Source organism: Gekko japonicus, unplaced genomic scaffold, assembly GCF_001447785.1.
Source record: "Gekko japonicus isolate JY-2015 unplaced genomic scaffold, Gekko_japonicus_V1.1 scaffold45, whole genome shotgun sequence".
In the NCBI taxonomy this organism is placed as follows: Eukaryota; Metazoa; Chordata; class Lepidosauria; order Squamata; family Gekkonidae; genus Gekko; species Gekko japonicus.
The window spans coordinates 1,355,840-1,379,851 of record NW_015177011.1 but is presented as its reverse complement, the minus strand read 5'-3'; the positions used below and the strand labels follow the sequence as shown (position 1 = coordinate 1,379,851).

The window sequence follows — 24,012 nt, the reverse complement described above, 5'->3', positions numbered from 1 at the left end:
CTCAGTTTTCTCCATGCCGCCGCTGGAGACCCCTAGAAAACTAAAGTTCCAGAGAGTTCACAGCGGGGCAGGAGGGAGGGATGTGTGCCTGCACAGAAGACCATTCAGTGAACAACAGTTACAGGTAAGTGCAACCTTGTTTTCATCGTCATGGCTTCTGTGTAGTCCCACATGGGAAAATTAGCAAGATCACTGAGTGAAGGAGGTGGGTGTGAAGCTCTCAGAAGGAGACCACTGAGGACTGGTTTATCAACAGTTGTTTAGCGGCACAAATTGACCTTCACCCAGAACTCTCCTATATCAGAGCAGTAAGCTCTGTGCAAGTGCCCCACCAAAATACAAGTGGGAATGTGGTAAAGAAAAAAAGAGCACTCTTTTGAAAAGAGCCATCATACACAGAGTGGTAATGAAAGGCTGTGCACTCAAACACAGTGTGATAGCGTCAACTGACCCACAAGAATGGATTGTGTGAGGACGCTGACCATGAATTACATGAGGAGTGAGAGACAACCCTTGGTAGGGGATTCCAGCAGGACATCGCCTTTTGAAATTTCATGCATGGAGAGGGTATAAATTAGAACCCTATCATAAATGAAGCACCATGTAAGTGCCAAAAATAAAACAAGGAGTTATACCTGTCTTTTATAGCATGCTTAGTAATCCGACAAGGAAAAGATCAGAGAGGGTTTTTTTTTTTTTTAATCAGTTGCCAAAAACATTCAATAGTACAAGCAGCAGGGTCCAAACCTTGCTGCAATTTCTATAGAGACTCTCCTCTCCACTTAGAGGTGCAAGGTACAAGAGTGGTGTTTGCCACTCAGAAAAGTGGGAGGCTACTGCTACAATGCAGGAAAGCAGATGATCAACGTATTAATTTGTCAGCAGGAGTGAGAATAAGCAGATCTGCACGATAGTAACGAAGGCAGTGAAAAGAGGTGTGATGTGGCTAAAGAAAGGATGGACAGAATGTGCCACAAGGAAAAAAAACTTGTGTAGTCTGCAGAGCAATTTGTGCAGCAATATAGGCAGAGAAAAAAGGCTTGTCTTTCTCAGGGATTATAAGTGCATTCCTCAACAACAAGGTTATCTCTCCTTATATATAATTGAATAGTGGCTGCCAAAGTTCTAAAATGCACTCCTTTAGTGTATGGACGCTTGAACTGTCAGTCAGAAGACGCTGGCTGGGTTGACTGGCTGCTTTGTGCAGTCCCGCCCAGCGTTTCAAGGTCTTTTGCATATGGAAGCTGATTGGACTTCACTGCATTCCACACCTCAAACTCACCCCCCTCCCCGCAAGGCAGTTGGAATGTCAGTTGCATATGGAACCTTCAAGGTCTTTTGCATATGGAAGCTGATTGGACTTCACTCCATTCCACACCTCATACTCCCCCCCCCGCAAGGCAGTTGGAATGTCTGGTGGTGTGTAGGTCCCAGGATCATGTTTTAAAAGCTGCCTGGGGGATTATGGACCATTCACACACTTTCAACCTTAACATACCTCATAGGGGGAGAGGAGAATGATGACAGCTGCTTTGGTTCCCACTGCAGGGAAAGACTGCCCTTTCTCTAGGCAGAGGCTGGGGGGGACATAGGGTTGCCAACTCCAGGTTGGAAACTTCCAGGATATTTTGGGGATGAAGCCTGCTGAGGGTGGGGTCTGAGGAGGAGGAGGAGGAAGAGGGGGACCTCAGACAGATACAATGCCATACTCCCCACCCTCCAAACAAGCTGTTGCCAGTCTCCAGGTGACAGCTGGAGAGCTCTTAAAGCTCTGGTGCTACTTCAAAGTGCTGCAATTTATTGACAGAGTAGTGTTTTGGCAAATCTTTAGGAATTGTTTGGTGCATTTACGATGGGGCACCCACCCAGAGCCTCTGGCATTTTCTCACTCTGCTGACATCAAAACCAATTTAAGGCAAAATAAGAGGCTACTGAGAGGGGAGGAAATAAAGTTGCCAGCTTTAGGTATGGAAATTCCTGGAGATTTGAGGAGTGGAGGCCGGAGAGGGGGACCTCAGACAGGTTACAGTGCCATAGACTCCACCCTCCAACCCAGCTATTTGCTCCTGGGGAACTATTGTTGCCAATCTTGGCCCAGCACCCATCAAACCATTCTCTTCAACCCCCTGCTGTGCAGCTGACTTTCCCCTAGGGTTGCCAATCTCCAGGTGGGACCTGGAGATCTCCCACTGCTACAATTGATCTCCAGATGACAGAGATCAGTTTCCCCTGGAGAAAATGCCTGCTTTGGAGGGTAGACCTTATGACATTATACCTGCTGAGTCCTTCCGCCCCCCCCCATGCTGCCCTCTACAGAATCCACCCCCCAAAACTCCAGATATTTCCCTCCTTATAGCTGGCAACCCTACTTTCCCCTCAGTGCCTGATGGTAGGCAACTTAGTTTGGTCCAGTCACCTACTTTGGCCTTTGGGAGAAAACATATTGGGGCCAATCCTGATAGGGTTGCCAACTCCCGATGGGAAATTCCTGGAGATTTGAGGGATGGAGCCTGAAGAGGGTGAGGTTTGAGGAGGGGTGGGACCTCAGACAGGTACAATGCCATAGACTCCACCCTCCAAACCACTCAGTCCCTCATGGGGAACCATTGTTGCCAATCTCCAGGTGAGGGCTGGAGACCGCTCAAAATTACAATTGCTCTGCAGAAGGGAGGGCGGAAGTCAGCTGAAGTCAAAGGGGCAGATAATGGTAGGTTGGTGGCTAGCTGGGAAGGAGATGGGGTTGCCAACTCCAGGCTGGCAAATTCCTGGGGATTTGAGGGGTGGAGCCTGGAGAGGGTGGGGTTTGCGGAGGGGTGGGACCTCAGACAGGTAGAATGCCATAGACTCCACCCTCCAAACCAGCCATTTCATCCTGGGTAACAATTGTTGCCAATCTCCAGGTGAGGGCTACAGATCACTCAAAATTACAACTACTCTTCAGGGAGCAGAGATCAGTTCCTCTGGAGAAAACAGTGGACTCTGTCATTATACCCTGCTGAGGTCACCACAGCAAAATGACACTGTTTGCCCAAAGCCAGAGCACTCCCGCAGAGCCTCTTTCTAGATCCCGTTGTATTTATTTCCACAACGGGCTTTACTGCTAGTTGTCAGGAATAAACCATAAACGCCAGGGTCTGAAATGTCATATTCTGGGGCTATACCAAGTAGCCCGGACCTCCAATCAGAATACCAGGGAACTGGTGTCTGCTAATCAGTTAAAACATGTTTACAGTGCCTCCTTTAAATCTGTGGAGCGTTTGCACTAAAACCAGAGACAAAGTAAATATGCCCATCATGTCAAGGTAAAGTGATATCAATTAATATTGCAGAACACCAGGAGTTACTGGGAATGGTTCCCACATATAATGAAGGAGCCATTGGAGATGGCACTACCTCTAGAAGATCATAGACAAAAGAAATGCTGTGAGAGAAAGGACTGTGCTGAGACCAGAAAGAAAACTAAGTCTAGGCATCCTGTGAAGGGTAAAAGACACAGCAAAACAACAGTCTTATTTATGGTGTCACATATAGATATGTAAAAATGCTAGGAAACGCAGCAGTAAAAGCTAAACAGAGCTGACAATCTTAGTAAAACAGGGGGGGGGTATTCAGGCAGGTTGCTTTGAAAAGGCTTAATAAGATCTGTCAAAGTGGCAGGGAAAATTTAATATAGAAGCTGCACATAGGCCTCACTAATCTCTGCGCACATTGAGAGGCAGCTAAGTATAAACCCCATGAAAGGGAACATTGGAATTCTACCACTGGAAACTTCCCTCTTCAACAAGAGGGGGACTGACTGCAGGAATAGTAGAGCGGTCAAGACACAGAACAGCCAAGCAAAAGCCATGTATTATGAGTCACCGGATCTGGGCCTATCATAGGCATCTCTTCAGGTGCTGCACTGAAGACATAAGAATAATTTGAAATAACATCATTTTTCTTGTCCGGGAGTGGGGGGGGGGGATGTAACAGAGCACCTCAAATCTGCCTTATAGTGGATCAGACCATTGGTTCATCAAGGTCAGTACTGTCTACTCAGACTGGCAGCAGCTCTCTAAGGAGTTAGGCAGAGAAAGGTCCTTCACATCACCTACTGCCAGACCGTTAACTTGGAGGGCCTAGGACGTTCAGCATGCCAAGCAGACACTCTTCCACTGAGCTATAGATCCTCCCCATTTATCACTAAATGGAATGATATAATCAATTGGAGACCGGTAGCCCTCATATAAAGGAGAGGAGGGCAAATTGTTGGATCTAAGTCCAGCAATTGACAAAGGTGCACACAGGATTGCAGGAAGCCTGGTGGACAAAACAGCAGAGGTGAAAGGATCTTGATCACCAGAGACTTTGTCAGTAGGAGATGCCAAGGATGGGACTTGGCCTCTTGTACATGGACAAAAGGTATGCAGAACCCCAAGACATCACGTTAAGTGAAGGCGGGAAGGAAACGTGACTCAGGGATCCCACAGCAAGCCTGTTATTGCCTCCAGAATGTTGTCCGACTGGACAGCAGAATTCACAGCCTCTGCAAGGAGGTCATTTACTTTAATGCTTTGTTTTGTTCTGTTTTTTGCTTGTTTATTTTGTTTATATTATCTCCTAGCATGGACTAGGGTAGGGTCACATGAGTGATTCGAATTAAAGGGACAGATTTATCATGCACATCACCAGCATCACAGTGCATTAAGATATGTTCAAACAGAATAGTATAAAGGTCATAGTGACCTGTTGATTTATAAACTATGGGAAAGTGCAGTATAGAAAGAAAAAGAAACAAACTGCATCCAAACTGGGTTTATTTTAGATTATTAATACTGTGTACTGGTTAAATAAAGAGTAAGTGGTATTTGGCCTGTAGGCCAACAGGAACAATACGGATGACCCATGGAATCAAGAATACAATCACTGATTGTAGCAGAAGATGCAACAAGAGCCGTTAATTATAGTTTGCCCATTGGACCCTTGTCTATTAGGGCAGCTGTTTTGAGCAGGGGGGAAATGCTCTCTTTTAAAAAGAGTAGTAAGGAGTTTATCCTACTCTGTAACCTGGACTCAAAGAGTCTTATAACACCTCATCTTCCTTCCTTCCTTTCTTATCCTCGCTAGAACCCTGCAAGGTAGGGCACTATGAGAAGCTGTGAAGGTACAAGGTCAGAAAATTGTAACACAATTTTGATATTTGAACCTGATCTCCTAGGGCCAGACCAACACTGGATCCACATATAACACTGAGTCTTGCTGTGAATGATGTCACATAAGAGTGACTTGTGCGAGCTAAGGAATCCCCCAATTCATAGACGGTTCCAAAGGATACCATGAAACCGAGAGGAGTGACAAACTACTTAGGCTTGCCTCCCAAAGCATACTTGCCGATTAATTCTGCATTCCCCATGAAGATGGAAACAGTAAGCCTTGCCTGAGCTTGAAATAACACCTGCATTGAAAAGCCCTGTAGGGTTAAGTATCAGTGCTGAGAGACTGCAGCAGGGCGGTAGATTGAGGCTGCTGTGTCAACCTTTAAAACTAGATTTTAGGAATAGGGCTTGGAGCAGAGCTCAGCAGAGAACTGGTTCTGACCTTGGAATCCAGGCAGTCCCAATTGAGTGAATGGTCAAAAACCACAGCAGGACTTAAGCATAAGTAGTCTGTTGTCTGGGACGTGGCTAACAACATGAAGGGGAAACTCTGCCCACCTCAGCCATTATTCAAAACGACAAAAGCTGAAGAGGTCCAAACAACCCCAACTAAAGGCCACAATAGCATTCTGACACATAACACCTTCCACAAAGGGGCATAAAGAATTACAAGGTTGTGTGAACCCATGCCTCCACAGATTCCACCGTGGACCTGAGGACAGCCAGGGAAACGTTCCTTCAGTAAGGCACAGCAAACGGGCCTTCATGAGGCCACACTTCCAGGCTTCTGGTCAGAAGTGACAGAAAGGCAGAGAGGAGGAAGTCTCCTTAAGACAGGCAGCCTCTGCCAGGCCACGCCTCCAAGCTGCTTCACTGGAAGTGCTGGTAGTGGCCAGAGAATCTTTCAGGCAGGCAGTCTCTGCCAGGCCGCACCTCCAAGCTTTTTCATTCGAAGGGAAGGAAGGGGCCTTCATTCAAGCAGTCTTTGCCAGGCCACACCTCCCAATCTTTTCTTCTCTCTCTCTCTTTCTGCACCGAGAGAAGGGAGGGGGGAGGGAGGGGCTTCTAGGTCGGCGTCGAAGGCATAGAGGCCAGAGACTCCTTAGGGAATCACTAGGCAGAAACGCTTTGACGTCGAGGGGGTTGTGACTTCAAGGCACACAGCCCAAGCCCATGAAAAGAGCCAGTTATTCTGAGGCTCTGTCTACAACACCCCAGCACGGAGGGGAGAATACGCCTCCATTCAGACTCCTTTCCCCCCCCCTTTTCCTTTCACCACACCTCAGCAGAGGGGGAAGAGGCCTTCATCAGGCTGCTGGCCACACACGTGACCTCCTAAGAGCAATTTAAGCCAGGCTCTTTTTCCTCCCCTCCTCACCAGGGAGGGGTAAGCCTTTGAAGAGCAGCTCTTTCCACACATGCCTTCAGGGGAAACTGGTGGCAGCAAGAGCAGGCAGCTCTGCTGTGTGAACCCCTAGGCAGCCAAGGCACAGAGAATCAGCACCATTTTTAGTCATAAGGACACAGTGGAAATCCACAAAAAAAAAATCTTCTTTAGATGTATTTCATTGTTCACTTGAATAAAAAACTGTTGAGACAAAAAAAATCTCCTCAGCCTCAAAACTGAGGTGAGGAAAAAAACACAGAGAACAGCAGTGGAGATTATCTCTCCGTGGCGGCAAAAAGAGAACTGAGGGAGTAGCGCCCCTCCTCCTGGTCATGTGAGCATTTTGAGCGGGAAAGCGCCAGGGGGAGGAGGAGGAATGCTCCTAGTCTATTAGAAAGCTTGGAAATCTTTTCCGTGGCTGGCCGGCAACTGCGCAGTCCCATGTGGGACTGCACAGACGCCACGACGATGAACTAGCATTCCGAGTTACAGTAGGGCTAGGAAAGACCTCTCTGTCTGAAACACTGGAGAACTACTGACATTCTGTTCAGCAAATTAAAGTTTCTCAAATAGATAGGATACAAATATCATTGATATATATCTGTAGCACTCATCAAAATGAGGCTCAGTTAATGAAGCAATTAGTTAAATCTGAAATGTTCTTACATATTTAATAATTTCTAAGGCATCTTCAAGAGGCCAAACTTGACATTTTGAAGGATTAATTGGGTCATTCTGTATTGGACTAAAACAACCATATATTGCTTTCATATTCTGCAAATGGTACAGTTTGTACCAACTTCACTGTTTCACTGGATGAACACTGGACAATACAGAAAAAGTACCTTTTATTAAAAAGGTATCCTGCCTTTCTGTCCAATCAGGGCCTTCAAGGTGGCAAACAGTTAAAAGATATTAAAATCAACTTTAAGAACAACATATACACATAAAAGAGACATTCAAGCAGGAAGGAGGGCCAATAAGGGAACACCAAACAAAACAAAGAAGTCTTCACATGCCAGTGGAAGACAATGATAGAGGAGAATCAGTGGATCCAAACAATCTGCTTCATCCAGGAATTCTTGAAGCTGTCCACCACCACCCATTCAGTCATCTAGGTCAAGAATGGTATATTTGAGACTAGGTGATAGTTATTAAAATCTGCTCAGTCCATTCTTTAGGAATGGGCCAATTACCACCTGTTTCAAGGCTGGAGTTATCACTGCCTCTCTCAAGGAGGCATTTATTGTCTCCAGAACCCAGTCAATCAGGCCCTCACCCTGTAGATTTAAGCAACCAGGAGGGGCAACAGTAACACAAGCAGGTGGTAGGTTTTAGACTTCCAATTTATTTACTTAGATTTTTATCCTGCCTCTTCAGAGTCCTCCTTGAGGCAACTTGGAATTAAAATAAGAAATTATCAATATAAGAACAAGAAGCAATTAAAACAAGCCCAGGGACATAAACAGCATAAAACTATCCATAAAACAGACCTCAGACCAGAAGCAAACCATTAAAAGGCTAGAAAAATAAAGGCTCTAATTAAAAACCTGGGTCTGGTGTCTAGAAGACAGTAAAGCGGGCACCAGAAAAGGCTCAAGGGGAAGGGTGGTACAAAAGAGTAATACCACCACAGAAAATGTTGCCACTCGCTTCACCTCTGAAAGATGAGGGCACAGAGAAAAGGGATTAAGAGGCAGATCTTAATGAGGTCAATACAATCAACAGGATGAAACTTTCAATAAACAATTCAATAGAATTAGGATGGTAGGAATCTGGAACCAACCAGAAATCTAAAAAACAGAACTGAAGCAAAGCATAAGTATTAACAAGACACATGAAATGATGCAAAAATTACATAAAGACCCTACTTACAGTAAGCTATGTTTGTTTAACTGTTGGGATTAAAGTAGTTTGGTTGGCGGTGTGTGTATGAGAAAAGTAGGACCCAATCAAGTTGTTAATCAAAGTAAATGCAGACTGGACATATCATATACCAAGGTGATGTGTGACTGGATGGTGCAGTTAATATGCAATTGTAACACCACCCCATCATAGTTAGTCCTGTTTTATTTTTAATTACAGAACATTAACATACTCTACAAAGATAGTTTCAGAGGGTAGCCATGATGGTATGCAGCAGAAGAGCTATATTCAAGTGTAAGGTATTACTGGACTGGTACTCTATGAAACAATATAAATCCTGAAAATTATATAGATTACACAAAGGTGCATACATTAGTTTAGTTTCCATAAATCTGTTTTTGATAGTCAAGGGTAAAACAAAAAGCTATGCAGGGCACTCAAACTCTACTCCTTTCCCTCAGCTATCTACTACAAAATCTTGCTGAACCTGCCACTGTGGCCTCTCATATTTCCAGACCATGCCTACCAAGTACAGCATATGACTTCATGAGTAAATACAGAGAGCACATTATTTCTAAACACTTTTAACTATTACCTGTCTTATAAAGAAATCTCCATGAAGCAGAGATACAATTCCAAAGTTTGTATATTTAAAAATATAATCCATCAGCCACATCATCTGACGAACAACCTGGAAAAGTTAAATTGATAATTAATTCATTCTGCACGCAAGGGGGGAGAGCAAACCATCTGAAATTAACACAGTGAGGTTTTTTAGTCATATAAACACAGAGACGCTAGAATATAGTAACCCTTCTCAGAACACTAACGTGATTATATATCATTTTTAACTGAGGAATAAATATAAATGTTGTGTGGCAACATCCCTGTAGAACTGTTACCATTAAAGGCTTTTAAACTTTCAACAAGGGCTAACGTACAGGCAAACCCAGCTCCAAGAATGCCGTCCCTCCCCAAGCTCTTCATTTTCATTTCACAGCACAAACAATGGATTTAATTTCAGTTTTTATGTGTCTTGGGTAATTCTTATATTAGAAACTCACTTTCAATTAATCTGCAAAGTTAACATGCTTTTAAAAGGCCTTTAACAGCAATGAAAGCAAGTACATCCTTCTTTTAATTGAATATTCAATTGAAAATTTATTTTATTTGACTTGGCTAAATAAATGACCTCTCTTTCTTTGGTATGCTAGAAGAAAAGAATATAGGGGGGAGGGAAGAGAAGATGTTCAGAATCCGCTATATACCCCTCATGGAATTATATTCACCTCACTTCTTATATTACTCTTTTTTTAAAAGATGAAGTATTCAGTTACAGAGAATTTAATTTAAAAGGATCTGCTGCAGATATACAATGTGGAAAAGGAATTTTGATATTCTATTGTTTTTTATTTAAAATTTTCCCATTGGGAGAAGTCCCATAACTTAATATTTAAAGTTCCCAAAATTACAGAGCGTGAGTTACAGAGAGAGTTAATTTAGAGCTATCACTTGCACTGTGTTATCCTAACTTGAGAAAATGTATAATCAAAATTGTGCTACCAATTCAAACTACTAGGCAATTTGTAGGAAAATGTACTATTGTAACAGTTATGGGTCACTTATCTGCACAAACACACCTGAGACAACAGTTCAAAAACACACTACAGTTCCAGAAGTAAAATAATAAAAAAAAAAGCACTCATAATTTTCTCTGGTGTCAATGCCTTTACAAGTATATTTTTCATTCTTCCTAGTAGTCTATACTTGACTTTCCAGTATAACCAAATCTTATCTACTTTACTAGTGTCATTTAAGTGAGAGCAACTATCTTCTGGAAGACCGGAAGGCCTGGCGTGATCTGGTCCATGGGGTCGCGAAGAGTCGGACTCGACTGTGCGACTGAACAACAACAACCACCACTATCCAATTAATTAGCATTTAAAATATATATTACTCTTTTCATTTAATTAATTAGCATTTAAAATATATATTACACTCTTTTAATTTACTATTAAATCAATTAAAACCATACAAAACCCCTGCCCAACTAGTAACAGACAGAAATACATATATTAAAGTTGGGCTTGAATCAGGGCAGTTGAAGGGTACTTCAATCAGGGTGATGACAGGAAGGCAGACAGCTTCACACACACACACACACACACACACACACCCCTTTCCTTAGCACTTTGGACACAGTTTTGGAAATGTCCAAAGCAATACACTGCAGTAGATCCTGGGAAATGTAGTGTTCAGAGTCACAATGGTGCCAGGGAAGGCAATGGAAAGGAATAACAGTGATTGTCTCTCCCTGTTTGCCAGGTGGCTGGTTACCATGCCTCAGCTGCCAGCCTGGCACAGGAACATCTTACATGCAGGTGGAGAGGGGGTGGGGGAGAAGAAATGGAGCTCTTCACCACCTCAGATATAAAATCTAAACTAAAGAAAAATTCTAGCCTGTTTATTTGAAAGTGAGCATTAGGAGATGCAACACTCCTATCTTCAAGTGTGTGTGTGTATAAATAATTTCATATTATTATCAATATAATTTTTTCCACATCCACTTTTCTTTTGAACAAATTCAGACTTCTACAGATATATAAGGTCACAATTTTATAATCTTGCACGTAACAATACCAAACTCAAAATGAATGCAAATGAAAGATGAGAGCTTCTGAACTGAAGACTGTCAAAACCTTACTGGCAGGGGTTGGCCAAAGAACTAATGTATCTGTGGCTAAGTTTCTGTTCTCTGCAATGAAAATGTGGTCTGAGTTAACGGCCTGTGTATAATCTTCTTGGACTCAGACTACCCATATCCTTCTTGAAGCATACCTATTGTATTGTGGCAACTGCTTGAATAAACTAGTGTTCACAGTCAGCTTACTGTTTCATAGGTAGAAAGAATTTCTCTTCCCTTGGGCTTACCCCAGGAGACATAATTCCAGAATGGCTGATGTTAAGAAGTTAGGAATGATAAAATGGACTACATTTCTCAAGTTACATTGGGACATGATGCCTGGCATGCAGCCAAAACAGGGTTTAAGGTGCCAGGGAAGGTACAGGAAGATTCTCTCTTTCCACCTGTTCATCTTTGAGCTAGCTGGCCACTTGGCTGGTAACCACCAACAGCTTGGCCTGGGGCTATAAGCAGATGCAATTGAGGAGGCGGAGTTCCAAGCTTTTTGAGTTCCAAACTGGGCTAAAAAAACCAACAGGGCTGTTTGTTCATTTCCAGCAAATAGGTCAGTTTTCCTAAGCCAAATTCCATTCTGATTTTACAGAGAATGACAAATTGTACAGCACTTCTAAGCATACAATACATTTCACAATTTTTGTTGTAAACAATATTACAAGCTGCTGAGTAGTCAGAATGATTTTAAACCTAACCATGGCTTGATTCCCCAAAGCCTCAAAAAAGCTTCTGTCATTGAGTTTCTGCAATCTAAGAGGTACCTGTAACTTAGTTAATACAGACAGATACAAAACAGTATAAATGTCACAATATGAGTTGTTAGCCGAAATTAAAATAGCCTGAATGCATCCCTTTTCCAGTGTTTGAGTTGCTAATGCAATGCACTTCATTGTCTCTTGTGCATAAGAGAAAAGCAAAACAAAACAAACCCAGTGCTTGATGTGTCTGAATGCCTACTTCCTGGCCACACAAACAATTTTAAACAATTCCTGGCTGCGAACCACCTGTACTGTTTTTGTGTGTCTTGTTTGCTCACTTCTTTGCTTCTAGGGCAGTGATACTCACTCAGTGAATCAGGAGCCACATGTGGCTATTTGACATAACATCTGTGGCTCTTCTGGGCGCTGTTCCCCAATGTGGCACCCACCCCCAGTTCCAACAAAGTAGACAATGTCATTGTCCAGTGATTGACAGGTGGTTCCCACTTTGAAACAGTGCTTCTAGAGGGACTAGAGGACAGGTGAGCTACAGCCTCACTGTGATAGTGATGGGAATAAAGGGCCCAGAGAATCATCTGGATCTACATTCGGTGTTACTTTGATATGTGATATGTGAATGAGGCTCTTTGCAAGCCACTGAGTAAAGTACCACTGTTCTAAGGCAAAGCCATCTGTGAGGTGTGGATTAACCTATAGAGGAAAGGGGGGGGTTTAAAATACTGAGTGGATATGGATTTGTGTGTGAAAGATTCCATCTCAAGGCTCTGCACAGGACTCCTTAAATATTTCTGAGATGGCTTACAACTATATAAGGATATATATACAAATATAGCATACCGTGCCTTTGTCCTGAAGGCACATCATTAGAATGCAAACATCTCCAGTTGCTTGATGATTCACTAGCATCACAGCTTCATCTTCTGAGATGGATTTAACATCATCTCCCCATTCTACAACTGTTTAGAAAAAGAGGCAGAGAAAGAAATCCTTATTTAAATTATTTATTTAAAGCAACAAAATCTTTAAAATACCCACCTCAAAGTCATTGGTATAGAAAGGTGTTTTGAATTAGACAAAAATGACTTGATTGTGCACAACAGAACCAATCTTATTGTGAAGTAGCTACATCCACATAAATTCAAAAGACATTCCAGCAGGTCATATTAGGTTGTAAAATTTAAGAACAAGCACCAAAGCAGCAATGTATACCATGAACTAGAGTTGAGGTTGTAAAAAATATTTTCAAACAAGTTCTCTTAGTTTGTATTTGCTTTCAAAAATTCAAATTTATATTGCTGTAATTCCAATTTCTCTCAGCATTCTCAGTTATGACTACGAAATGTAGCAGCCTTAGACTTCATTTCAGTCAAAGTAAGCACTAAGGGGTGCCCTGACCTGGATAGCCCAGGCAAGCCCAATGTCATCAGATCTCAGAAGCTAAGCAGGGCCGACCCTGGCAAGTATTTGGATGGGAGACCTCCAAAGAACACCAGGGTCGGGAGGCAGAGGCAGGCTATTAAGCCACTTCTCTGAACATCCTCCATGCCCCAGTAGGAGCTGCCAGAGGTCGCCATGACTTCCAGGCACAGGCGCATGCACACACAAACAAAGACACCCCCCCCCAAAAAAAGTAAGCACTAAGGGGCTAAGCTAATTTCTTTACAATGGTTTTGACAGGGCCCATTTTCTGGGTATTTGACACAAGTTGGGGGGCATGGCAATAGGTCCTGTAGCAAACCTAGCTGTTGCTCTCATTGTTGCTCCAGTTTCCTTTCCACCTCTCATGAGGAGCAGCAGCACCTGTCTTGTCAGTAAGAGGATTCCTATATTAGTCCTTCTCCCTTTTTTTAGCTAAAGGTAAGAGCCAACCATATTTCCCATATTGTATCTCTTGACAGAATACTCCCCCCAATAACTGTAGACCACTCCAGTTACTAAGACATGCAAAGAAACTGACATAAAATACTTGTAAATGAATTTCCTGATTCCCCACCACCACCACCACTCTGAACTTTCCTCCAAAAAGATTCAATGTTAAAGGCAAATTAGATGCATTTACTATTGTCTATTTTCATCTCCAGTCCACTTCAATGGAGGAAGCTAGTCAGGGCACCAGCAGAAACTTCTAAGAATGGGAAATAGAGGAGAGGAGGATTTGGGAAAAGGAAAGGGATTTTATTAAATCTCTAGACACACCTTTGTTTATATAGCATCATAAATCAGTATTTTAAAAATTAAACTCATTCATTCATTATTACAATCATTTGTCCAATCATATACACAATTTTACAATTAAAAATTCTACGTTTACAGTATATCAGATTAAAATGATTAAAAATGATTTAAAATTTCAAGATCTAATTACAATATATTTTCCACGATTTCAATATCACCAAACAAAAATCTAGCTACCTGGTAGGTAATCAGAGGGTTCTTATCAGATAGAAGATAATCAAATCTAGCTTTTTCAGTGAGACCAAGTATTTTGTCTAATAATGGGGTAATAATCTCACCTCGTGCTTCCTTATAATATGGGCAGTTGAAAAACATATGCTCTACGGTTTCAACATCTCTCAGTGGACATGAGCAAAGCCTTTCAATATAAGGAGTTTTCTTATCTGCCTTCCAGTACTTGGCAAAGGGACCCACAAGATAGCAGAGAATGAGGAGAGAAGCCAATCCTAACAATATGGGTCAGGACAGATTTAAGCCAATATGACTGAAAATTGTCTCTATAACTCTAAACTGTCATACTCCATAATGTTGACAAGCTTTTTGTCATACGTCTTTTTTTAAGTGTCTAGAAGTTGACAAACACAGGTAGGGAGAGAGAGAAAAATCATGAGAGTTTTGCGAGTTTACTCCTTATAGCTGAAAAACCTTTCTAATTCTGCACAGAAGCAACCTTCTCCTGGACCATGAACAGTGTGGGGAGGAAGGAGATTCCAGTTATTCAGTAGGGAGGGGAAAGGGCACTTGGATAATGTTTAGACGGTTCAGCTTGTAGAGGATGCTGTGGCAGATGCAACACACATATGTGGCTTCTGGGCCCAGTTTACCCTTAAGGCCCCTTCATATCCTGGACCTGCATAACTTTTGACAGCACCTCTCCCTGTATAAACCTACCTGTCTGTTGAGACTATCATAAAGGGACCTCCAAACGTCTCTTTCCTTGAAAACCCTATGGGGTCGCCATAAGTCAGCTGCGACTTGATGGTCAAGAAAAAAAGTTGTCTTGAACTCTTGGAAAGGTGGGGTAAGGTATTAATAATAAAAACAAATCAAAGTACTGAAAAAAAGGCTCTAACAGAAGGGGAACACAGAGTGGTAGCACACAGTACAGAAACATATGAGCTGTATTTAATTTGGCTGGGTCTCAAGCTCATTGTGTTCCTTTGGTCAAACCCATTCTTCAGTACAGTCATGTTCACAACTGACTTTTTGATCTTTCAGATTCGTACAACAAGCAAACTGAACACCTTTAAGAGACATCTGTGTGCTTCTTACCATGCCTAAAAGTGTAAATTCCTCCTACCTGTCAAGCACCATGTGCACCAGACAAACATAAAGACAATAATAAGCTTGTGAAAAAGCAAAGGAAATAAATCATTGCTATCACTATTGATCAATAGCAACTACAGTTTCTTCCTGTCACCTAGGCCTACATTCAAAGACTATGCATGTGTGTTAAGTGCCATTAAGTCTCTGAATTAATGACCTCCAAAATGTCCTATTGTTTACAGCCTTTCTCAGGTCTTGCAAACTGAGGGCCATGGCTTTCTTTATTGAGTAAATCCATCTCATGTTGGGGCTTCCTCTTTTCCTGCTTCTGTCAACTTTAACTAGCATTGTTGTCTTTTCCAGAGACTCTTCTCATAAGGTGACCAAAGTATAATTGCCTCAGTTCTTTTTTGGCGGTCCACAGTATCCGTAAAACTCTCCTCCAACACCACATTTCAAATGAATCATCTTTCTTCATTGTCCAACTTTCACACCCATACCTAGTAATGGGAAATACTATGACATGAATTATCTTGATCTTGTTTGCCAGCACATCCTTATAACTTCTCTAGCTCCTTCATGGCTGCCCTTCATCATAGGGTTTTAAGTCAATACCAATAGTCAAACGGGAAAGTATGCAGAGATGGGGGGGGGGGGAATCTTCCCTATTGTAATCATACAATATACCACCTCTACATGGCAAAATATTTGATCTTTTATTTATTGACAGGCATTATGTGAACACTGATATTAGAGGGAACAAGTATGAGTCCTACAGGGCTCATGAGTCCTATCCTCTCTCATGATTCCTATTGCTTTAAAGCTGCATTAAAGCAAGCTACTTGCTTCATTACAGCCTAGTGGGAAAGTAAATCAAAGGGGAGCTGATATATGCCGCCCTATGCTCATTCCCTACTCCTGATTTCTACCCCCACAAATATTAATTTTCTTTAAAACAGTAAGGGGAAGTCTGCTCCCTTCACCCCACCCCCAGTTATTGCCCCTCAGTATAGCTTCTTCATACTGTAAGTGGACAGCTCCCATCACAGCTTAAACAGCTGAAAATAATTGGCATGGAGGAGCTTCCTCTGATACTAATTAATGCCTTCCTACCAAATTCAGCTGCAGTAGAAGCAGCCTCTCCCTTACTGCTTAAAAGGTGTGTATGTCCATGCACACATGTGTGTGAGAAAAACTGAAATCGAGTTCAGGGAATACACATATCATAACACCCATTCCCTAATCCTAACTACAACCCCTCAGTAAGGCTTTAGGTCTCTTCACCCTAACAGATACTAGGATTTGTACCTGTGCTCTGCCTTCAAACTGCCACCCAAAGTCAATATCTAAGACCTCAGGGCACTGTTGAATGAAATAAAGAGGATTCTATATAGTTTAAATGGCTCAAAATAGAAATAAAACAAAATGGCTCAAAGTGGATTATGAACCAACAAAAGGGAACAAGAACATTTAAAACTACTGAAGATTCAAAATGCATATATGACAATTCACTCCTCTGAATATTTGCCTAGGAGGCAGCAGTGGTCAGTCTTGTTGATAATTTCTTCCTTAACCTACAATTTCTAGATTGCTAGCTGCACTCAAAAACTAATATTTCAAAATTGCCAGAACTGAAAAGTCATTTGGATAATGTGAAAATAGGATATTTACACCCAATTATACTTGCTGAAAGAGACTCCAAGCTGGTTATGGACTCAAGGAATTGTACCTCAACAAGAATTTCCTATTTTCTTTGTCAAGATCTGCCTAGATCCAATGCTAGAGTCAGACAGAATCCCCACAGCAAATGAGAATAATCCTACAATTTTGCCATATCTGAGAACCAAGGGAAGTTAGGAAAGCCCCAAGACCATGCAGGAGGAGACCAGCCAGAGAACCAGAGAAAGCGGAGAGTCAGGAGCCTACCATCTGGACTTGTCTGGTCCCAGAATCCCCAGGCTCATCCATGGGACCTCAAGAATGGAATCTGAAGCAAGTCAAAGTGCCTGTCTAGCGGCACAGGGCAATACATCATGAGTTCACCCAGGAGGAAGAAGCCGGGTTCTGAACTTGCCAGAATGAGGGCCCCACTCACGTCAACAGGAAGGGTGAAACAACCAGGCACTATAAAGATTCAGTTGCTGCAGCCAGAGCTCTGCTGGTACAACTATCCCATGAGACTAGTTTTTGCTATCTATCTGACTGCCCCTCCACTGAATGTGTTATATCCTAGCCACTGCGTCCCACCTTCCCATGGCCACCTTCAATGTTGCCCCACATGCCAGTGCCAGACACTAACTGTGCTCTCCCAATTGACACAGCTCTCTCAATTCCAGGTTGGAAATTGGACAATCTCTGTTCTAATCCCTTAAAGATAAATTATGTGCACCTATTACGACCACTAGAAATGATAAAAAAAATTCTAGTTAAACAGTCCTAAGCACTTGTTTCTTCAAACATGAACCATTTTAATAGGCTCCATGGCACTACTTGCCCCTCCCTTCTTGTTTATGTGTTTTTGTTTATGTGTTTTTGTGTTATCTATGTGTCCATTGTATTGAGATATATATAAATACACATCATAATATTTGTTTTATTGTTTTGAACGTTTGAGTCTTGGGGGACCCTGAACTGGGTAAAAACTAGCACAAAAATGTTTTAAAGAAATAATTTGAAATAAATATCCTCACTTTATTCCAGACAAAGATCCCTGGTATTTCTGGCCACTGTGGGATACAGAGTGTTGGACTGGATGGGCCTTTGGCCTGATCCAACATTGGCATCTCTTATGTTCTTATGTTCTTATGTTCTTATTTCCAGGTCGAACAGGCCATAAATCAAGCAGATATTATTTTAGAGGAAATTATAGTTTATGTAACAGACGAATGACTCAACTACCAACTAGTAAGGAACAGATTTCTGGTTTACAACTTCTGAGCAAAGTACAAAACAAACGATGGAACCAAATAAATCCTCTTTACATAAGGCAGGACATCACTGCAGGGCATTTATTTTCTTGCCCAAAGCAGAATCCCATCTGGTAACAAGCCTCTATTCCCATCTTCAGAATAACTTCTCTTTCCCACAAAGGGTTCTCCCTAAACAAGTAGGATTACTCCCCATTTTGTCACATTATTTAACTTTCATTTTCACAATCAAATGCAATCATTTCCTAAACTTCAATAGCCCCTTTAAACAAAACAGCAGGATGATCTACAACATATCTACAAATCAGACTTTGCCTCTTGGTTTTACAGGAACTTGTCCTGACCTGGAGAATTTTTAAACCAACTTTTGAACCTAAGTGGAATGCAAATTAGAATTTCATAATGAACTAAGAACAAAGTTTGAGTCCAGTGGAACCTTTAAGACCAATAAAGTTTAATTCTGGTATAAGCTTGTGTCTGCTTATACCCAGAATTAAACTTGGTAGGTCTCAAAGGTGCCACTGGACTCAAACTTTGTTCTATTTTTTCAGACCAACATGGCTGCCCACCTGAATCAACAATGAACTAAGAGATTTACAGAGAAGTGTGATAAAGGGTTATTTGAGTTTGTCATTTGAGTTGCTTCTTCTGTGTGATCCACAGCATAAAATAATGCTATATGACAGAAATTGTACTAAGAGGAATGGAGCAGAAACCAAAGTGTGGTGATGTTAGCAGAGCCTGCAGGTCAAAAGCAAAACTAGCAACAGAGCCCAATTGACTCAACACTGAGAGGCACTTCAAGACAACTGATCTGAACGCAAACAGAAGCAAGAGAAAAGGGGGAAAAAGAGCTCTGAGGCATTATAGAATTTAAACATAATGTATCTGGAAGTTTTCTAAAGCATCACTTACGCAAACACACACAAAATTATACCTGTGTCCTTGTTTCAACGTCCTATTATCCAACCAGCTTTACAGTTCTCAAATAATTCACTACAAGGTCTCTTTACCTGAATGACCTGTGCTTTGAACTAGGAACGCTGCATTAAAACCTAAAGCAAAGAATGAAGCGTTCATTGTTGCGCATTTCTTAAGGTACTGAATCTTGCTTTAAAACAATATTTACATTTCCTTCTGATATGCTGAGCCCTGCACTGATTGAAATTGTAACGAACGAGATGTCGGAGAGCCAGGCTGAATCTCTGAATGCCTAACTCTAAGGCCCACTAAAACTGAAACTGGTAGATCCTGCAAGTGAGCTTAAAAAATCTGCCAAGGAAGAATGAAGGAGAAAGCTCAGATGCCCAAGTAGATCACTATTCATATACTAATGTCACACTTTAGCCCTTATCTGAATCACTGAATTAAGAGATTTACCCTTCATATGATTGCTCTTCTGTGAGAACACTTCCCTGTAACCTCAGTTCTGAAGAGTACCGGTAACACCTGTGGGTTCAAAATCTAACAGCATGTTTTGGAATAGTTTCTTTTTCAGACACAAGAAACCATCTTACCAGGGAAACAGTTTTTTAAAGATTTGAAGTAAAGCGTTTTTTCTGGGGAAGGAATGGGCTGTTCATGATTTGTGCATGAATACAGGACGACGTCGTCATGTTGAAATAGGAAAAAACTTGCATGAGTCAGGTGGCTGAAACAGGGGAAATCCTCCATATGAAAGCAGCCCAGGTTGGTGTTACCTGCTCCAGACTAGCAGCAGCTCTCTGCAAAGGTCTTTCACATCACCTGACCATTTCAACTGGAGATGCCAGGAACAGAATCCGGGACTTTCAGGTTGCAAAGCAAGTGCTCTATTACTGAACCACAACCATAGCCTTCATGATGATTTAAAAATGACTGCTCTAGACCAAAACTGCATAGACTAATAATGTTTACAAAATGCCTCACAAAGATTCCTGGTCCTCCAGATTAAAAATAATAATAATTGTAAGTGGAAATGAATATGCTGGTGAAACACATGCAACACTGAAATGTTTAATGGCTTACAATTGAGTCAACTGGCTAGTTATAAAAAGCTTAGCTACAGAACAAAGTCTATTTTTGCTTTGATTTTAACATGCTACTAAACACTTTTTGCCACTGTTTAACCAACCATTGTTTAATTTGGCACAATAATATTTTGATTGCACTTTACACCTAAGTAACTCGAGGGTATGTGTCTAGTTTTGAAATAGGAATCTTGAATTAAACAGGTTTATGATTTTGAATTAAACAGTTTATGATCTTCCCAAGATCATTCATCTTTAAACTGAATATAACTCACGGCAGACATTTTAATCCTTGACAGTACAAAAAAACTTCTAATTTACTAATCCAGTGTGGATTAGACTTCTAAACAAGCTCCAGAAATAAAAAACTTTGGAGTTTCACTGAGCATGGTGCCAGCTACAAAGTGGGAAAAATCTGCATCTTATCAAATGTTTCCATTGGTAGTACAGGAACTGAACATAAAGTAGAGGAGAAAATAGTAGCATATATAATTTTGTCAATTTCACCCTCAAGGTTTATTTTCACTTTCCCATTCAATACAAGTGGGGCAAAAAGGATCACTAGAACATCCTGAAATTTACAAAATAAAAAAAATTGTATTGGAAGAATGAGAAATTGACATACCACAAGAGAGGAGCAGATAACATTTAAAAGAACAACTTCTATTATCTGACCCCCCTTCTTGAGGTTAATTTGATTCTTCTTTCTGTTAATTAATAAGCAACAAAGGTTATATTTCTATATAACTTAGAAAATATATAAAATTATTGTATAAAAACTTTATCCTCATAACAATTTAAAATAGTTGCTTCCTCAGAAATATGTATAAATACATATTCTCTGTACTAATGTAGACCTGTTGGACTTTGCTAGCAGGTAAAAGGGAAAACTTGGCTGTTTTCTTGGAATCGCCTTCTTTTCTTTTCAGCTTTAAACTATTCTTGTATTTGGTTTATCTGCAAAGTTGGCTATAGATTCTTGGTATTAAAGCAGCCCAACAGTTATATTAGTTGCTGCAGAGGGATCAAAGAAGATTAAACACACACACACACACACATACACACACACAAAATTTGCCCTGGCCTAGGAGGCATTTAAACTTTGGGGGAAATGATGAGAAAAGATGGTAGAACCAGGGGAGATTAGGCTGCGTACTACCTGATAAACTTTCTAAAGGGGGATATGTAGCTATACAGAGTACCCCATTCCTCCAGCTCTTACTTGAAGAATAAAAGAATTTTGTTTTTAACAAAACAAAAAGAATTCATTGGGCTTCTAGTGTTGTTATATGCAAAACTGTCTGAGTAGCTTTTTAAAAAACATTCTTTGCAACAAAAAATTCCATTGAAAACCATGCTTATAATGTGTGAGAACATGTCAATTTCCAAAATACATCTTGGATGCACTACAGATAACTCATTTTTAGGTGAGTTCTTACTCTAAGAGAATACTAAATTTCAGTTTTACATACCAAATCCAAAGACTGAAAGTTAAAACTAAGGAAAAGGACCTCTCCTAACCTATGCTTCACCTCAAACAGTAAACCATATACAAACATCTTGCTTTAAATTAATCTATGACAATATGAATAGACCTTACAAGCAGTGTTCCCTCTAAGCTGAGTTAGTGTGAGCTAGCTCACAGTTTTTTAGCCTCCGGCTCACACATCTTTGCCTTAGCTCAGGAAGGAGGGCTCCAGAGCAAACTAATTGATGCAGGAGCCAAATGGCTCGCTCACAATTTTAATGCCAGCAGCTCACAAAGTAGAATCCCTGCTCACAAGACTCCACAGCTTAGAGGGAACATTGCTTACAAGTACCAGTAAAAAGTATTTAACACTTTTAGGCCCTGTGTTTTTAGGTGCCAGCCATGCACATGACTCAAATACAAAAATTCTCATGTGCCAGCACCAGTTACATACTGTATGCATGATCGACACTAGCACAGATTTAAAGTGATATTTGTCACTAGCATAAGTAAAGGTTTCCCTTGCTCGAAAGCCAGTCAAATACAACTCTAGGGGGCAGTGCTCATCTCCGTTTCCAAGCCAAAGAGCCAGCTGTGTCTGAAGACGTTTCCGTGGTCATGTGGCCAGCATAACTAAACACCAAGGTGCACAGAATGCTGTTACCTTCCCACCGAAGTGGTACCTATTTATCTACTTGCAATTTCTTGCTTTTGAACTGCTAGGTTGGCAGGAGCTGGGGCCAGAGTCGGAAGCTCACTCCATCATCCGGCACTAGGGTCTCAAACTGCCAAACTACAAACCTTCCAGTGTGCAGCTCGGCATCTTAACCTCTGAGCCACCGCACTAGTTAATCCAATCAGAAAATCTTGAAACTTAAATCAAGGTCTTCAAGTTCACCACCAGAACCCTAGCAAAAGAACCATCATCAGACTTGAAATGTGTGCCATTTAACCTTTTTCCTTCTGAACCACTTCCCCTGTAAACATGGGAAACACCCTTCTGATTTAACCACTAGTTAAAAGTTGTTGCTGCTTAGGCCTATGTATTTTTGAATTTTCCCACTAACTTAGATCTAAATCCCCACCTCTATTCCCTAGCTTGCTGTCTCACATTTTTCGCCGCTTTGCCACTAGTGTTCTCATTACATAAGAAGAGCCTGATGGATCCATCTAGTTCAGCATTCTGTATCAAAGTGGCCAGCAAGTTGCTCTGGAAAGCTAACAAACAAGGCAACAAATTCTCCTCCTGTTGTTTAATTGACTGGCATAGACTGTTTACTTTTAAATCTCAACTAGCAACCTGATCTAAACTACAAATATGTTTACAATACATTCTTACAGTACCTATATCAGCTTTGCTTTTGGCTCTCCAATGGCAACTACTAGTAAGTAAGTAAGTTTATTAAGAACAGTCATAAGACCAGCAAAATGAACCAAAATATTAAACACAGAGTCTACAACATAAGAACCTTACAAGCTTAATTCCTAAAATACCACACCGGTCAATTCCATCATTAATGGCTTGAGTTACAGTACACTGCGCTTTTTAATTACCAAGTAACAATATTTAGCAACATTGCGTGTGACAGAATCATAAGTATCAGCCAGTAAGAACTTCATCAAGCATTCCTCGGCATATGTAAGATAATTAGCCAGGGGTTTAAAACGTGCGAGAAGGGGTATCAGCAGCTGCTGTCTCTCTTCATCATACATAGGACAATGGAGTAATATATGGGCGGCCGACTCCACCTGTTCTAACAGACAGGAGCAAATTCTCTGGTGCATGGGAGTCCGGGTATATCTACCATAAAGTACTGCTGAGGGTAACACATCGAGCCGTGCTCTAGTAAACGCCCATCTATGGTTAGGGTTTTTTATAAGTCCAAGGTAAGATGCGGCATTTAAACTTGGTCCCTGCTGTAATCTCTTATAATAGGAAGGCAGGGCTGCATAATCGTTTTGTGCTTCAATATCCTTAAGTCTTGCTCTAGTAAACGCCCATCTATGGTTAGGGTTTTTTATAAGTCCAAGGTAAGATGCGGCATTTAAACTTGGTCCCTGCTTTAATCTCTTATAAGAGGAAGGCAGGGCTGCATAGTTGTTTTGTGCTTCAATATCCTTAAATCTTTGGTATATTAAATTCTTTACATGCTGCAGACCTCCCTCTAGCAGATTTTCAGGATCTAACCCAATTAGTTTCAATTTATCTACTACTCTAAGAGCCCATTGGGGATATGGTGTTGATGCCAAAAGATCAGGAATAAGTCCCACTGGATTCAAATGGGACTTAACCCAATAATTA

At 41.2% G+C, this 24,012-nt stretch overlaps 1 protein-coding gene across 1 annotated transcript in view; it reads right to left on the bottom strand.

The window, feature by feature from the left end:
* Positions 1 to 24,012, bottom strand: part of LPGAT1 (lysophosphatidylglycerol acyltransferase 1) — a 118,618-nt gene that overhangs the window by 54,351 nt on the left and 40,255 nt on the right. The window contains exons 3-4 of the mRNA XM_015427623.1: positions 12,643 to 12,761; positions 8,984 to 9,079 (exon numbers count right to left, since the gene is read on the bottom strand). Coding sequence (XP_015283109.1) covers positions 8,984 to 9,079; positions 12,643 to 12,761 — 215 coding nt within the window. The remainder of the gene's footprint in view (positions 1 to 8,983; positions 9,080 to 12,642; positions 12,762 to 24,012) is intronic.